Below are 17,602 nucleotides of genomic sequence, written 5' to 3' on the forward strand. Positions count from 1 at the left end.
TCTTTCTGGGCCTGTTTAATTTCATTTAACATAATGACCTCCTGTTCCATCCATGCTGTCACAAATGATGAGGTTTCACTCTTCTTATGGATGATCATACACCATTGTGCCAAGATACCACACCTTATCCACTCATCAATTGATGGAGGCTCTGATTCTTTCCATTTCTTGGCTGTTGTGAATAGCACTACTATAAACAAGGGAGTGCAAATGTCTCCTAGACACACTGTTTTTATTTCCTTTGGATATGTATACACAGTAATGGGTTTGGAGTATCATATAGTAGTTCCAATTTTAATTTTTTGAGGAACCTGCATCTCATTTTCCATGAATCTTCTAATTCACATTCCCATTGACAGCATGCAAGGGTTTTCTGTCCTCCACATCCTCCCAGACTGTCATCTTTAGTATTTTTAACAATATCCATTACCATTGGAGTGAGGTGATATCTCATTGTGCTTTTCATCACATTTCCCTCATAATTGGTTTTTTTAAACTTTTTTCATACACACATTAATCATTTATATGTCTTCTTTTGAGAAATATCCATATGTTGCCCATTTTAAATAAGATTATTCATTTCTAATTTTTTTAAATTTTTGCTACTGAGTTTTTGGAGTTTCTTATATATTCTAGATATCAACCACGTGTCATTCATATAGTTTGCAAATATTTTCCCCCAACTCTGTAGGTTCTTCACTTTACTGATCGTCTCCTTTGCTGTACAGAAGCCTTTTATGTTGATATGGTCCTATTGCCCACTGTTTCTTTTGTTTCCTCTACTTTGGGGATCTTGTCCCCCAAACAGTCCCTACCCCTTCCAATGTCCTGAGTGTTTCCTTTTGTTTTCTTCTAGTAGTTTAATTGTTTCATTTCTTTTATTTAGGTATGTAATCTATTTTCAGTTGATTAGTGTAACTGGTGAGAGATATAGGTCTAGTTTCATTCTTCTGCCTGCTGATATCCAATTTTATCAGCACTATTTATTGAAAAGATTGTCCTTTATCCAATGTGAGTTGTAATTACTAAGCACCTTTGTCAAAAAAGCAGCTTGGTGTAGGTTTACATCCAGGCTGTCTATTTTGATCTAGAGGTCTGCGTTTATGCCGACACTATGCAGACTATTATAGCTTTGTATTTATTTTGAAGTCAAAGAAGGTAGTGTCTCCAGCTTTGTTCTTTTGGGTCAAAAAATGACTTTGTCTATTTGGGGATTTTTGCGGTTCCATAAAATTCTAGAATTATTTTTTCCAGTTCTGTGAAGAATGTCATTGGTATTTGAACAGGAACTACCTTGAATTTGTTCATTGCTTTTGGTAGTAAGGACATTTTTAACAGTGTTCATTCTTCTCATATACAAACAAGGGCTGTTTTTCTTTTCTTTTGTTTTGTTTTTTTCTAATTTCTTTCATCAATGTTTAATAACTTTTATTGTAGTTATTCTTAGCAGAATTTACTCCTAGGTATTTTGTTTTATAGTTTACTTTTTACATTTACTTATTTATATATTTGAGATGGGCTTTCTCTGTGTTGTCCAGGCTGGTTTCAAACTTACTATTGTCCTTGCCTCAGCCTCCTGAGTAGCTGGAATTATAGGTGCATGCCACCATATCTCACCTGTAGCAATTTTAAGTGGGATTGGTCTCTTAATTTTTATTTCAGAAAATCTACTATTAGCATGTAGCAGTGCTACTGATTTTTTGTCAATTTTATATTCTGTGTTGTGACATATCTTAAGTATCTAGAACAGTGTTCATAGAACATTATAGTATGCTGTTTTTAAGTCCTTTGGGTATGTTATTTCCTTTTAAATATAAATGCTTTTATTGACTTTAAATAATATAGCAAAAATCACAAGATCAGACATCTACTTATTGTATCTGGTCATATTTGAGAATTTTTAGTTTATAAAGCTTCATGACAATGAAAAATATATACATTCTCTGAAGATTGTTATTCAGGTAATCAGGCAAAATATTTGACATAATAACCTCTCCTCATATTATTTCTTATTTCTAGATAATTCTAAAGCACTGATTGCCTTTCTGGCATTTCTGATTATTGTGACATCAATAGCCCTGCTTGTTGTCCTCTATAAAATCTATGATCTGCATAAGAAAAGATCTAGGTAAGAACTGATGTATGAATTAAAAATAATCATGGTAGAAATAGCCATGCAAGCTCATGTCCATAAGGCAGTCATGGACCCAACTAAATAAATATGTGAATGGAAGAAAACAGCATGGAGTACAGATCATGACTGACACTGGATCGAAGTCATTGTTATGGGTGTTATTGGTTTACATTAAGTATTCATATTTTTTACATTTGCAAATAATGTTATGGGTTTGCTTGTCTTACAGCCAGTGGAAAGAATATGTGTCTGTTCTTTTAGGACAAAGTGGATCAGAGAGAATGAAGAGTGGCAAAGGCAAAAGAAAGGAGGGAAATAGTTGGGGACATGTACTTATTTCTTTGGCCAGGAAAAATGATATTTTATGAAAAACAGGAGCATTAAAATCAACTCTTTTGGTCACATTCCATAGTTTAGCAGATATTTCTTGGTTGTTTTATCATCCCTCATTTTTTTCTTTACTCCTCTCCCCCAATTACTTTCTCACCTCTCTTTTCATCTTCTCTGTCCTCCCTCCATTCCCATCTCCTCTCTTCCTTCCTCCCCTCCTCTTTTTCCCTCTCTTTTCCATCTTTCTTGTATTCATTTCTTTCTTACTTCAATGCATTCATTAAATAAAATTCACTCAGTGGAATTGAATGCCAACTGAATTCAGTATTTCTTAAAATCATAAACATTCGTATTTCTTATTTCCACAGCAATTTAGATGAAGCACAGGAACTTGTTGAGAGGGGTAAGTATGCTTATTTTTTACTTATGAATATGCTTGCCCTTTCATTTGAGTCCATTTATTTTTTAAATAAGAACTAGGAAATTTTTATTTTAACCTGGACTTCTTCTGTTGATACAATGATGAAACTTAAATCCAATTGTTCTATAAGCAAGCCTCTATGAAGTTCCTAGTGTATGCCAAATGCAAGGCACTGAGAATTCCACAGGGATGGGCCACAGACTGCTCTTGAAGGGTTTCGAATCTAATATATGAAGAAAGGTGTATTGACAAATAGGACAGTGATTTGATAAATGCTATAGTTACTGAATATGTATGGGTCTACACAAAGATAGAAGACAGAAACCTGCTTGTGGGGAAGGCAGGGATCTGGTCTATAAAGATCCTGAAAAGTACTAGATGAACAGATGAGGAACGAGGAGGGGTGGGAGAGCAGAAGGCAGGTCACAGAGACAAGGAGGAGATGAGTGTCCTGAGGTCCTTGGCAGAGTGGGATGATGGCTGTTCCCACTAAAGGCACAGTTAGGGACAGGACACAGAAGAGCAATTTGATTTAGGAGAGGAAAAAAAATTCCTTTTTTTGTCAACTTTTAAATTACTTCTTTAATTAAAAAAAATCATGATCCTGTAAAAAGAGATGGAATTTAAAAAATTGAAGCTATGCTTACAGTAATGAGTGCTTTTTTTTTCTCTCTCTCTTACTCAAGACAGGCAGACCTTAGAATACCTCTCTTGAGTTACATTTGAAGGGCTTCTTCCTTGTAACAGCAGGTATCAAGGCTATGTGCAGAAGCATGAGGGCTGCTTCTCTGGAGGTCCCTTGTTGTTAACTTTGTTTTCTTTTGCAGAATATGTTAATATCTGACTGTGTGTGTTATTAATTCATTCGTTTGTTTATTATCTTCTCTCACTAGAATGTAAGCTTTGGAAACACAGGGAGGTTTTTCTTTCTCTTCACTGCTCTATCCCAGCACCTGGAATTCAACACATACTAATGAATAAATGAATCAACAGGATAGCATGTCCTGCAAGTTAGTTTTGATAGACTGAGGAAGAATTAAGAGCACAGGAGCAACAGCATCTGAGCAGAGGAGGAAAATTCATTTTAAGGAGTTAAGGCAGATTGGAAAGGGAAATTTATCTCAAAATTAATAGTGATTGCACCATAGAGTGTACTAGAACTTATACACCTGAACTTCATAATCCCCTGAGAGTGGTCTTCAGTTCAGAATGAGTGAATATACTCGTGATCCCAGCAACCCAAAGAAGCAACAGCATGTGGTCATTTTGATACTGTGATGGATAGAAGGTTTCTATGGACCATAAAAATAATGTGACACTCTCATGGACAACTTTTCTTCATCTTTAAATGGAGAAAATTAACATGAGTACTAAAATAAGGATACCTAACAGGACATGGAAAAGTAGTAGAAACATAGTTTTTATATTATGTTAAAACATAGTATGACCATGTTTCATGTTCTAGAGGCACAATAAATGAATATAACTTGTTTCACAGTCTAGTGTAAATAGACAATAAAACTAAACTGAGTAGTGGGTAGAAGGGTATTAATCAAATTTTCTTGTTTAATTTGCATAATTACAATATTTTAGAATAAGTTAAAATGAAAATAAAAAGAAAAAATAGTTATAATGTAATCATCTTAATTACTATAAAATATATGTAATTACATGGATATATGGGTGTCCTAACAATGGTGATATTTAGTTTGAGATCTTTTCTGTAGGAATAGAAAGTATTCTAGTAGAATACTAGAAAAGCTGTTCTAGTAGAGAGAACAATATGAAGCCCAAAGGAAGACTGAAACACAAGATTTGAAAGATATTGATTTATTGGTGAATGTTTATATGTGAGTGAGGTTTTCCGGGCAGCCTGTTTGTGAGAAGGAAAGACACTAAGAGTAAAGTCTTAGATGCAAATTTGTGAATGTGTATGCACATTTAAAAGACAGACATAACATTAGACTTGAATCTTTAATATGTTTATAGATGATGAAAAACAGCTGATGAATGTTGAACCAATTCATGCAGACAATTTGTTGGAAACTTATAAGAGAAAAATTGCTGATGAAGGACGACTTTTTCTCGCTGAATTTCAGGTATGGGTTACCCTTGACATAGGATAATAAAATTTCGAATGTATTTATCTAAACATTTGTTTTAATAATGTATCCCGCATACTACTCCAATATGATCAAGGCAGATATTATTAGTAGATATTTATAGACCAGATGAAATGTTAACAAGATTATAATATGAAGTGAGTAAATATTTTGGTATAATCCTTTATTGTATTATTATCAAATATGAAGTCATGTCACAAAACATATTTGGCTGATTTATACTTGTACTGTAGCTATTTATTCAAGCATCTGTTTTTAAGTGAATTTCAGAGTGGTGCATCAACTAATTCTGAATTTTGTCTTACTCATGAAGTTTGTTCTGAAAATAATTCATCATTCATTTTTAATGTTTTGCATAACTCCTAATAATGTTAGTCTTAATAATCATATCTGACATACTTATCAGTATAAAGAAAATAATTGACAGGATGTCACATTAACTCAATACAATAACTGGTGAAGGGAAATTTCTTTTCCCAAATCTTCTCTAACCCAAAGAACATTTGTGTCTTTCAGAGCATTCCACGGGTATTCAGCAAGTTTTCTATCAAGGATGCTCGAAAGCCTTTCAACCAAAATAAAAACCGTTATGTTGACATCCTGCCTTGTGAGTCCTCATTGAGAAATGAATTTTTATATATTTAAGCTGTTCAATTGCTCATTATTTCACTTGTTTCTTTTCTTTCCTTTAAACAGATGATTATAACCGTGTTGAACTCTCTGAAATAAATGGAGATGCAGGGTCAAACTATATTAATGCCAGTTATATTGATGTGAGTAAGAATATGAAATTGTTTTATATTGTTGTCATCATTGACAGTTCAAATTTTTCGTATGTTTATGCATTCTGTTCAGTTTATTCTTTATCTTTGTAAAGTTTTATAAAATTTATTAGAAATATTTTGAAGTAAGCCAGGTCACAGATGTGAACAGTCTCACTAATATTTATAAGAGTAGTTTTTTATTATATTCCTGTTGGTGTCAGATGTAACATAAGATTTTCCTCTTTGTGAAACAAAATTATACTACAAATTAATATACTATGATGCCTATTATGTGCTGGATAGTAAAATAAATGACCTAGCATATATTCATCATAAGAACCCCACATTTGCCCAGCCATCTGCACTATGCTAGGTGTGTAAATGAGGACCAAGAAGCTGACATTAGTTACCTTGTGCTTGTTCACACAATCACAAAGACTTGAGATTCAGCTTCAGTTAGCCTGACTCCACATTGCTTCTGTTATGTACACTACATTGTACCTGCAACATTCTTAATTGACATCCATACTCTGTCCACTGAATTTATCCAAAAATGAAAATATCTATACATGGTAAATTTCTGAAAAATATTTTAATATTTCCATTAATCATATCATTGTAAATAAGTAATGCTTTACATGAGTTAAATAATTTTAAACACTATAAAAACATTATAAACTGAAAAAACTCTTCTTACCCAATCTACCATTTGCGGAATATCTCCATCCACCAGAAGAAATAACTTCTATATTGGCTTTTTATTTATCCATCCAGAGTTTTTATATATATATAATTAAAGCACCAACATATATTACCATCCATTTATGTGAAAATGTAAACACAATAGTCACACTGTTCTGTATCTTGCTACCTATATAACTCTCTATCTGGGATTTATATGATATCATTGTAAATAACAGGGTCAGCAACTTTTCCTATGAGGGAGCCAGACCAAAAATAGTTTTGACTTTGTGGAGCATTTTTACATCTAGCTATTTTTATAGTGATTTGCAGTATAACTGCATTGAGGTTTATTTTATCAGTTCCTAATTATCAGGCATTAAATGTGGCTTCTTAACTTCTACTACTAATAACAATGGTATAATGAATCATATGAACTCTTATTTTTCCAAAAGAGTTTCAGTGTATCTGTAGGATAAATTTCTGTTAGAATTGCAGGGACAAAAAAAACACCATAGAGAATTGCAATTAAAAAGAAAATTCTAAATGGCTCTCTAGAGGGGTTTTACAGTTTATAATCCAGCAGCAACATATGAACATGCTCAGCTCCATATAGCCTTGACAAAAGAACGTGCTATAGAAAGGTTTGACAACTCAATAATTTACCAAATATATTTTACACTGTTATGTTTGCTGATTTATAAGGTAATTCCCCAGATTCTTAAAAAGAAAAAAAATAATTCAGCTGTTTGTTGTTGTTGTTGTTGTTGTTGTTTATATTGCTATTGCTGTTGGACCACTTGAATATATAAATGTTTAGTAAAGACTCAAATTTCAAATTATGCTTATATATTTTGGCAGTGCATTAGGCAGTTTGTACAGCAAATTAGATGGCTTAAAACAACAGAAACTTATTCTCACACAGTTGTGGAGGTCAGATACCTGAAAATAAGGTGTCCATAGAATCATACTCCCTCTGAAGTCTCTGAAAGAGCCTTCCTTGCCTCTTCCTAGCTTCTGGGGGCTGCTGACAATCCTTGGCATTCCTTGGCTTATGGTTGTATCACTCCAAACTCTGCCTCTATCCCAAGGCCTTCTTCCCTGTGTCTCTAGTCACTGTATGGATGTCCTTCTTCTTTCTCTTATAAGAATGCCTGTCATTGAACTTAGAACACAACCTTGTTCAGTATGACATCATTTTAACTCTTACATTCATAAAGATACCATTTCCAAATAAGGGCACATTCTGAAGAGCTGGTGACATAAGTTTTGGAGAAACACAGTCCCGTCCACTGTTTTGTAATCATGTATAATTATAGAATAACTTGGAAATGTTTTCTAGACACATCACTCATCTTCAACCTCTGAGCCTTGGTCACTAATCAAGTTACTTTTTGATATATCTAGTGATTTTCCAGGGCTAAATTATTCACATCAGTGATGATGATGACTATTATGATTATAATAATATGATTTATACAAATTTTCTATTTATCAGTTATTATATAAGTGCTTTATGTGTATTAATTCAGTTAAATATCACAACTCCAAAAGATGTTCTCTACTTTGCTAGTAGAATCATCTGGGATTCTCCCCTTAGCCCCAAGCATTCTGTCCCTAGAGAGAGCACCCTAACCTTTGTTTCCCTCCATTTTGTTTGATATATAACAGCTTTAATATCCTTGTTTGCTATTGTCCCTGGAAATCCATCTTAGTCTACAAATAACTCTTCCCTTAACCTGTCCTCATGATATCCACAATGAAATCTCTTATTCTGTCTTTTTAATATAATCCTTAAAAGATTTATTTTTAATAGCAGCCAACACTTTTTGCAAATGTTAAGTCATAGTCCAAAGAATAACTATTAGTTCTATGTCATATGTTTCTTACCTCTATTTGAACTGATTCTGTAAGATGAGCTCCACAGACCTTCCCAGTTAGCACTAATCAAATTTATTTTACATATGGTGTTTTTTTTTACAAATAATAATTTGTTATTCAAAGTAAAATACTTGAGAGCAGACCTGCTAAGACTTCACAAGAGCTTAGATGATCTCTAGGAAAAAACAAAAACCCCAAAACACCTGGCACTTTCTGTTCAAATATATATGGCCACTATGGTATCAGATTGTATTTACATTTCCTCAACACAGCTAGGAGCTCCCAGAAGCATGCTTCTTCAGCTTTTAGATTGGTACTTGACATATAGTAGCCATTCAATATTTGTTGAATAAATGAACATGACTAATACTGTACTATGAGAAGCTACTAAAATTGACATGAATTCTTATAGTTTTTGTGCAAAAGTTCATTCAGTAGCAAACTTCATCTCTTTCTATGAAGCTTTTCTCATTGAGGTAAATGAGATAAAGATAAAACTAAAGAGTCTGAGATAATTTTGAAAGAAAGTATCATGTTTTATCTACTTCTGTGCTCCCCTTTTTGTCTTAGGAACAGGAGCAGAGAAAGCAGACATTGTAGGTAATGAAATGAAAGTGATTGCATCACTTATCAGGAATTGCATAAAAAGACTCCAGGGAATCAGCAGCATATTTCAACAATAGTTAAGAGGTAGAAGTGTAGAGGGCAATTCCAGAGGGATTTAGACAAAGAATTGGAGTACAAATCTGAAAAGTAACTACATGGCTGGTGAGAAGGCTGTAAAGGTTCACAGGATTTAAACTATAATAACTGAATTATGCTCACAAATTGTTGTATTATCCTAGGTAAGAATGAAGTCAAATTTTAAAAAGTGTTTGCTGTATACAGCAAAATACATGAAAGTCATGAGTAGTATTTGCAAATGCTAACTAATCCACTTGGCACAGTTAAATGACTGATCACATATTAATAAAATTTCCTTAATAATTTGAAAATACCCTGGGAAATCTTTAACCAACAAATGGCAAATCTAAAGCAATTTTTTCTAATTCAGAATATTGCATGGTGGCACGTGCCTGTAAACTCAGCAAGTAGGGAAGCCAGCCGAGGCAGGAAGATCTCAGGTTTGAAGCCAGCCTCAGCAATTTAGTGAGATTCTAGGCAACTTAATGAGACTCTGTCTCATAATAAAAAATAAAAAGGTCTGGGAATATGGTTCAGTTGGTTAAGTGTCATTGGATTCAATCCCTGTTAACAAAACAAAATAAAAAAAGAAATAAAAAAGGAATTTTGCATGTTAATGAATAATGGAGTATTTAGTAAATGACATATTTTGTGTGTTTTTTGAACAGGGTTTCAAAGAGCCCAGGAAATATATTGCTGCACAAGGTAATTTATTTGATAGTCCTATATTATTTTTGGAAATTTATTTTATAACGCTTTAAAAAGTATCTCTCTTAACTTGTATTTTTTTTTAATCTCCTAGGCCCCAGGGATGAAACTGTGGATGATTTCTGGAGGATGATCTGGGAACAAAAAGCCACTGTTATTGTCATGGTCACTCGATGTGAAGAAGGAAACAGGGTAAGAACCTACAAGTTTCACAGGATGGTGGTTGGAATTGCATTTTAAAAAGCCATATTTTTGTGCTGCTGACTAAAATAGAATTCTTTCTATTTTAGTAGTGCTAACATTTGATTTGAATTCTCATACATGCAGAAAAATAAAATTTGTACATATGTAAATGTATTCCTAAATTTATGACATTTAGATGTTTTGATTTAATTACTAGACTTTTATTTGGTTCCTGTTTTTTCTTTTTCTTTTTTTTTCCTTAGCGTTGTTCAGAACCTTGAAAAGTGTTAACTTCCCAAGTACTAGTGAATACTCAAACTGACTTTGAGTAGATAGGTGTTAAATCATATAATATGACTTCAGAGGAATAAAAGCCTTTTGGTTTCCCAGCCAATAACTGACCACAATGAATCACATCTTTTTGCTGACCACTGAGCATGCCCTCTTTTTAAGGGCAGCTAAGACTCAGAATATCGACCTTCTGCTATGTAGTCTAAAGTCCTTCTGAACACCTGGATGGGAAACAGTGCATTTCAGACACCACAATTTTAGGTGTATATGTGCTTAACAAAGAATTTGTAAATATTGTGAGAATTTTGGATAAATAATTTTGGGGTTTTTGTTTTATTAAGAGTGTATAGTAAAATTTTGTTTAAGTGAAAAACTGGAATCACTAATGATTTTTTAAATATAGAACAAGTGTGCAGAATACTGGCCGTCAATGGAAGAAGGCACACGGGCTTTTGGAGATGTTATTGTAAAAATATATGAGCACAAAAAATGTCCAGATTATATCATTCAGAAACTGAGCATTACAAATGTGAGTATGTTTTAGTAAATGATTTTTGGTTTGATATTGCTTTTATAAAATTTAATTATGAGCTATTAAATGTGAGAAATTGAAATATATCTGGGAAAGTTGTCTTTTACTGACATCTAGGAGGAAGGGTTAGGTTAGAACAAGAATACAAGTTGATAGGTCAAATTTTAGCCATGGGTCAAAGACAGGTTTGCCCATGTCAAATCAAAAGTATCTAATATGATGGACTCCTGAAGTACTTTAGAAAAAGAAGGTTCCATTAAGTATGTTAAATAAATGATTATATTATTAAATTAATAAATAATCCTGAATGGATTGTTACCATTATGGAAAGAATACTTAGACAAACTGCATAATTAGAGAGCAGTACATGGAGTATAAATTCTAAATATATAGTAGAGAGAGAGGTTTAGTTTGGTAATAGATAAAATGGAGGTCAACATACATATTATATAATTGTATTTACATATAAATTCCAGATAGGTGTGCAGATAAAATTAGAAAGTAGATTAGCAGTTGCCTCCAGCTGAGAGGGTTGGAATGGGGAGCAGCAGCTAATGGGTGTAGGCTTTCATTTTGTGCTGACAAAAATGTCCTATAATTAGATACGGGTGATGTACCAATCTGGAAATATAATAAAAACCCTTCAAATGAATGGTGTTTATGATGGATGGAATATACTTTAATAGTGCTATTTTAAAAATGTAGATCTTTCATGAGAGGTTGAAATTTTCTCTGAATTCCATTTGTTGGAGGTCTTTCAGTAATCTATTTTTTTTATTTCTATATAGTCCAAATACATTTTTCTTCTACAGGAAAAAGAAAACTTATTATGTATTTCTCTCAAGGCCCTCTTGGCTCCTTTTGCATTACTGACTGCTTTGCATTTGAAGGCTGTGAAACAATTCTGCCAATGATTCATGGCTAAATACATGATTGACAGAGCCACATAGGCCCTCAATCCATAAACATAGGCATTTACATACACATTGATGGCATTTATGTAGACATCAAGGCCCATCTGGTTATCGTGATTACTCTGGAATTACTATTCTTAATCAGCTCAGTTATGTCCTATTGAAAAAATTACAAACAGCATAATTTTTCTTTTTCTTTAAGTTGATGATTCTACTTTTGGAGGGCTTAAGGAATACAGTCAGATTTTCTACATGTGAGAAATAGTCCTGTTTGCTGCTCTACCAAGCAGAAGAATTTTAAACACCTGTGAGAGTGACATTTAGTAGATTTTTTTTCACACAAATCCCCACCTTGACTCCTAGCCACCCCCACCCCTTGATTTTTTGGTGTGTGTTTATTTTTGCTTTTTTGGCTTTGTAGCATGAAAGTGCCTAGGAGTTTCAGCTCTGTTTACCTTACCTCACTTCACTGGTAAGTTTCTGCTTACTGGGTAGTGCATGAACATCCTGCATGAGCTTTCAACTACTAGTTATTAATTGGAAAGGGAAAAGCATTCATGGCTGAAAAAGCTTACTGTTCACCTGAGGAAAAGTCTCTGGAGCAGTTTACATTTGCATGAGGAATTTTTCCTATGGGTCCTTCCTCCCACTTATTTATGTTATATGGTTTACTGTGAAAACAAAATCACCTTAAGAGAAAAATTTTACCTTTTGACTAGAAAAAGGAGAAAAACACTGGACGAGAGGTGACACACATTCAGTTTACCAGTTGGCCAGACCACGGGGTGCCTGAAGATCCCCACCTGCTCCTCAAACTGAGAAGGAGAGTGAATGCTTTCAGCAACTTCTTCAGTGGCCCCATTGTGGTGCACTGCAGGTAAACAGAGACTCCTGTAGCAGCCAGGGGTCTGTGGGTCTGTTGAAGTCCTGAGTTAAAGATGTCCTCTCCTTAGGTAATTCCTGTTTGGGGAAAGAATCTTTGCTGCATGTAACTTATATTCTTTTTTGAAAAAAAAATTTTTATATTGCCAAGTTATAATTGTATAAATTCAGGGGTATGAAGTATGATATTGTGATTTCTGAACACAGTAGCAAGGGCCCTGAATAGACCTTTTTCAACAGAAGCTTAGGTTCTTATCTCTGCTTCATGCTTGATGGTTCTCCACTCATTTCCTCATCATGATCCTGTCTCCACTTTTTTAAATGTTTTTGTCAGTGCTGGTGTTGGGCGCACAGGCACCTACATTGGAATTGATGCCATGCTAGAAGGGCTGGAAGCAGAGGGCAAGGTGGATGTTTATGGTTATGTCGTCAAGCTCAGGCGACAGAGGTGTCTCATGGTTCAAGTGGAGGTACGTTCTAACATATGCTCACTTTTGTTTTTGAACTTAAATTATTTTAGGGAAACAGAATAGTATAAAAAGAAATCTAAATTTGTCATACCTTCAAATAAATTAAAATTTTTTGAAAATTAAATCAAGTGGCAACCATTTTGTTATGCTTAAGAGTTCTGTGGAAGAAAGATGACCATAGAATATGTGTATTTTTTAAAATAATGAAATACTACGTACAAATATCAGACCAGGGAAGAAATAAAAGCATTGAAAACAGATTGGTGACAAGTCATAGAATTAAAAACAAGGAGACAGTATTAGTGATTAAGAGCCTGGTTTATTAAACTAGACTTCCAAAGTTCAATTCCTACCTCTAATTTTTAATCCCATACACCTCTGGACAAGTGTTTAATGTTTCTGTGCGTCACTTAAGTCATCCATAAAATGAAGATCAAGGTAGTACTTACGGCACAGATTTATAAAGAAAAAGGAAATACAAGTGAAGCACTTAGACAAGTTTGTGGCATATGCTATGCATTCGGTGATTTGGATCATAAGTTGTTACTGAAAAATGTCTGTAGTTGACCTGGCAATTGCATCTGTATTGTGTATACCAAAGTGCAGCAATTGCAAATGTGCATAACTAAAAACAGGTGCAGGACTGTTCCTTGCATTCAACATTGGTAGAAAAGCACAACAATAGAAACACTTGAACTAGATATTAGCAGGGGAGAGGGAAAGCAGTAGTGGACTTTGTATAGCAAATGCCAGGCTGCAGTTAGAAGAAATCTAGATCTGTGTCTATCTATGTGAATGGATGCTTAGATGGAAATAGGGAGTGAATAAAGTCACCAAATGAAGCACAGAATATGATTTTTGTGATCTTAAAATCATAAAAATATATACAAGGTCTATGTGTTCATAGATAGATAGATATCAAGAAGAAGTATAAAAATAGATTGTTAACCAGAAAATGAGAAATTAAGTTTTATGGAATAAATGAAACAAAGAAGAAAGACATAAGAAAACTCAGGGAAGTGGTGGTGGTAGTTAAAGAAAAATGTTATTTCTCTTTAAATCAGAAATATGTAATTTCCTTCAAAATACTGAATTTAGATAAAAAGTTAGGAGTTGTCAAATTTGGGTTTGGCATATTTGATCTTCTTAAATAATTTTCTCAATTTTAAGAAGTTCTAGAAAATTTTAATGATGCATTATACAGTATATCAACTTGCCTTTTCTGATATCCTGTGTATTTATTACAATTTCAAGTGTTATTAATTTCACTTATTAACTCAGTAATAGTTACTGAAGAAACTAACAGACTATTTTTAATGTTGAGGAATAAAATAAGAGATATGAAATTATACAATGAATACTCTATTTGGCAAACAATGTATTTTTTCTGAAAAAATAGTCTGAAATGAAATTTGCAGAGTGGGGAGAGCTAACTTCAGAACATTTGCATGTTACCCATATCAATTATTTTATCACACATTGTCCCAATATGAACCAAATTGTATGAATGCATATTTTATTTACATATGACACATAGGACACTGCTTTACCTAATTATTTTCATTTTTCTTTGATACTGTAGGCACAGTACATCTTGATCCATCAGGCCTTAGTGGAATATAATCAGTTTGGAGAAACAGAAGTAAATTTGTCTGAATTACATCTGTGTCTGCATAACATGAAGAAAAGAGATCCTCCCAGTGAGCCATCTCCACTGGAAGCTGAATTCCAGGTAATTTAAGTAGAGATAACAGTAATAATTACAGGCAAATTTTATGGCTTTATATTTTCCAATTGTTTGCTATGCACTTCAACTGCATCTGATCCTCACCATAAGCAATGGAGCACAGATGAGGAAACTGACACAGAGAATTTAAAAGAAATGCCTCTGTCTACACAACTATTATGTAGAAGACTAGTTTAAACCCAGAAGTCTGATTCAATCTCTAATGCTTCCCACACTCACTCCTTAAACTGGTATAACATAAAGTGTCAAAATAATAGTATATAGCAACAAAATTGGCCTGCCCTAGTCGATACAGCATCTCACCTTTAAAAACTGCATCTGGTTTTGGTTTGTGAGAGGAAATAATTAGAGGGGTTTGTGACTGCTTAGGAAGTTGAACTGGCTGGAGCTGGTAGACAGAAAGGAAAGGATAAGTATGTGTGTCCTAACCTATTTATTAGGCAATTATTCTGACAGCTAACCGAGAATATGGTTCCCTGTGATTTCAGAGAGTTGACACAGCTATCTTCGAATTGCTTAGTTGTCAAAAAAATGTTTTTTAACTTTTCTCTTCCACCAATGATTTTCAGTTTACAGAGTTTTTCTATAAAATACCAACCTAGTCAATTCAAAGAGTTTCACAAGGCCAGGAATGTGCTTTTAATCAGATGCAGAATCATTTAATGTTGAGGATCAAAGTGGGGCTAAGGTGGGGGGAGGAGGTGGAGCTTATAATAACCACCAAGCAACTTGGTCCTGCAGAAGATCCACATTTTTGTGGAAGAATTGACAGGCATGGAGTATTCTTAAAGAGAGAAGTATTTCATTGTTGTTTTGTTGTTCTTTTAGCTGAAAATTTTACCATAATCAATGCACTAACCCCACTAACCCACATATGCACATGGTATTAGGAATTTCAGGTTGCTAGGCTGAAAGGAGTAGAATTAATGTTATAGAAGAAGAGGGATAATTTTCAAGAACATGGATGCTTGAAATCATGATTTTAGAGATGCTGTAATGTTTGGAATAAAACCTACAAAGGTATAATGGTAAAAGAGAATGGTTGAGGAATGAAGGGGAAAGTCATGGGAGGTGAAAAAACAGATGAAATCAATGAGAGTGTTAGCTAGATTGTCCTTGTGAATGTCGAAGTAATTAAGGACGAGGACGGACCCGAGAGAAAGAGTGCACCATTAGCCAAGTCTAAAACTATGAGGAGGAGTGATCCAGAAATCAGAGCCCCATACCCTCACATGAAGGGCAGTAGATTAAAGGTGGTGTAGTATAACGGAAGGAAAATCAAAAGTCATTGGGTTTCTTTGAAGCAAAATATGGAGAAGTGGTTTGCAAGTAGCAGCAGTATCAAAGAGATCACAGGACTGAAATGGAATGGGAGGGGAAGAGGATTCAGATGGATGGGGATTTGCTGATGACAGACCATGGACATGAAAAACTCAGAGGAGAGCATTGGTTGATATAAGAGACTGGGTTTTATTTGAGAATACAGGTAACCATCAAGGAATAAAAATGTGGGGAATGTGGATGGATGCACAGAGAGGCTTAGACTATTGGTGGCAACTGAAATAAACCAGGATTGAAGATGGAAAAATCCTTTGGGTCTTATAGGAAGGTGAGCCATTAGTTCCACTTATAATCCTGAGCATTGGCTACTAGAAGGAAGTGGCTATTGGGTGACCTTTTACAGAGCAAATGGTCTTGTGGTGCTTTCCAAGGCAGCTGGTTTTACATGCACCTCATGGTGGTATTCATGTCGTTGGTATATAGTGGGATTTAGTGATGATGTTCTCTTTCATTCAATTACACAGTACTAAGTGGGGTTCAAAACTGGATGCCATAGTTAGTTTAAAAAGGGCTTCATCTATACTATATAATAATATATGCAAATAATATTATATGTAAATAATATTATATATAGTATATATAACATATTTTATATAATGTATATAATTTTATATGTAATCATATACATTTAATATATAATAAATAATATACAATTATATACAATTTTAAATATAATAAATTATGTATATATTATATAATTTATATGATTTTATATATAATTAGATATAAAATAAGTATTATTTTATATAGTATTATTTATACATAATACTACATATATTCACATACATTTATATGCATTGTCTGTATAAAAATCTTAATGAATGGTACATGAGGAACTTTCTCAGTTTAGGTTATTCAAATATTAAATATTATTATTCTGAAATATTATATACTCAATCAATATTTACTTAGGGACTAGTGGGAAGAGAAAAGGAGTGACAAAGAGGAAAAAGAAAACAAAATGTATGTTTGTGTCTTAGCCTCATATCATTATAGTGAAATACCTCAAACAGGACACTTAGGAAGAAAAGCTTTGTTTAGCTTACAGTTTTGGAGGTTCAAATCCCAAACTCGGTGTTCTTATGGCATTGAGGCTCATACAAGAGTGGCACATCATGCAGGATCATACGTTGGTTGGAGCAAAATGCACACATCACAAGCCAAGAAGTAGTGATTTTGAGAAATATGGTCTCACAATCCTTTGGTTTCCTTTTGAGGGCAAGCCTCCAATGACTGAAGGACCTCTCACTAGACCCAACCTCCTAAATGTCCATAAGCATTCTCAATAACACCACTCTGGAAACCAGGCCTTTACACGTGAACCCTTGGGATACATTCAAACCACTGTGTCCTGCCAATAGTGAAAGAATAACATGGCTGTCTTAGAATCTGAGAGCTGCCAGGAATGGAGGAATTTGGTTTGGTTGAAGTAGGGAGGGACCTAGTGGGGGACAAGGCTGGAGAGATAGTCAAGGGCATATCCCTAAAGGCTTTTTTATGCTCTACTGAGGAGGTT

General features: G+C 34.0%; 1 protein-coding gene across 5 annotated transcripts in view; it reads left to right on the top strand.

Annotated features, from left to right (window-relative positions):
* Ptprc (protein tyrosine phosphatase receptor type C) overlaps window positions 1-17,602 on the top strand; it is a 113,404-nt gene that overhangs the window by 85,937 nt on the left and 9,865 nt on the right. For all 5 annotated transcript variants that reach the window (XM_048809593.1, XM_048809595.1, XM_048809594.1 and 2 more), the window contains 11 exons: window positions 2,020-2,128; window positions 2,833-2,867; window positions 4,875-4,984; window positions 5,525-5,615; window positions 5,705-5,781; window positions 9,687-9,723; window positions 9,821-9,918; window positions 10,604-10,729; window positions 12,366-12,523; window positions 12,863-12,998; window positions 14,581-14,730. In XM_048809593.1, coding sequence (XP_048665550.1) covers window positions 2,020-2,128; window positions 2,833-2,867; window positions 4,875-4,984; window positions 5,525-5,615; window positions 5,705-5,781; window positions 9,687-9,723; window positions 9,821-9,918; window positions 10,604-10,729; window positions 12,366-12,523; window positions 12,863-12,998; window positions 14,581-14,730 — 1,127 coding nt within the window. The remainder of the gene's footprint in view (window positions 1-2,019; window positions 2,129-2,832; window positions 2,868-4,874; window positions 4,985-5,524; window positions 5,616-5,704; window positions 5,782-9,686; window positions 9,724-9,820; window positions 9,919-10,603; window positions 10,730-12,365; window positions 12,524-12,862; window positions 12,999-14,580; window positions 14,731-17,602) is intronic.

The sequence above is a fragment of the Marmota marmota genome, unplaced genomic scaffold (assembly GCF_001458135.2).
Source record: "Marmota marmota marmota unplaced genomic scaffold, marMar, whole genome shotgun sequence".
Classification (NCBI taxonomy): domain Eukaryota; kingdom Metazoa; phylum Chordata; class Mammalia; order Rodentia; family Sciuridae; genus Marmota; species Marmota marmota.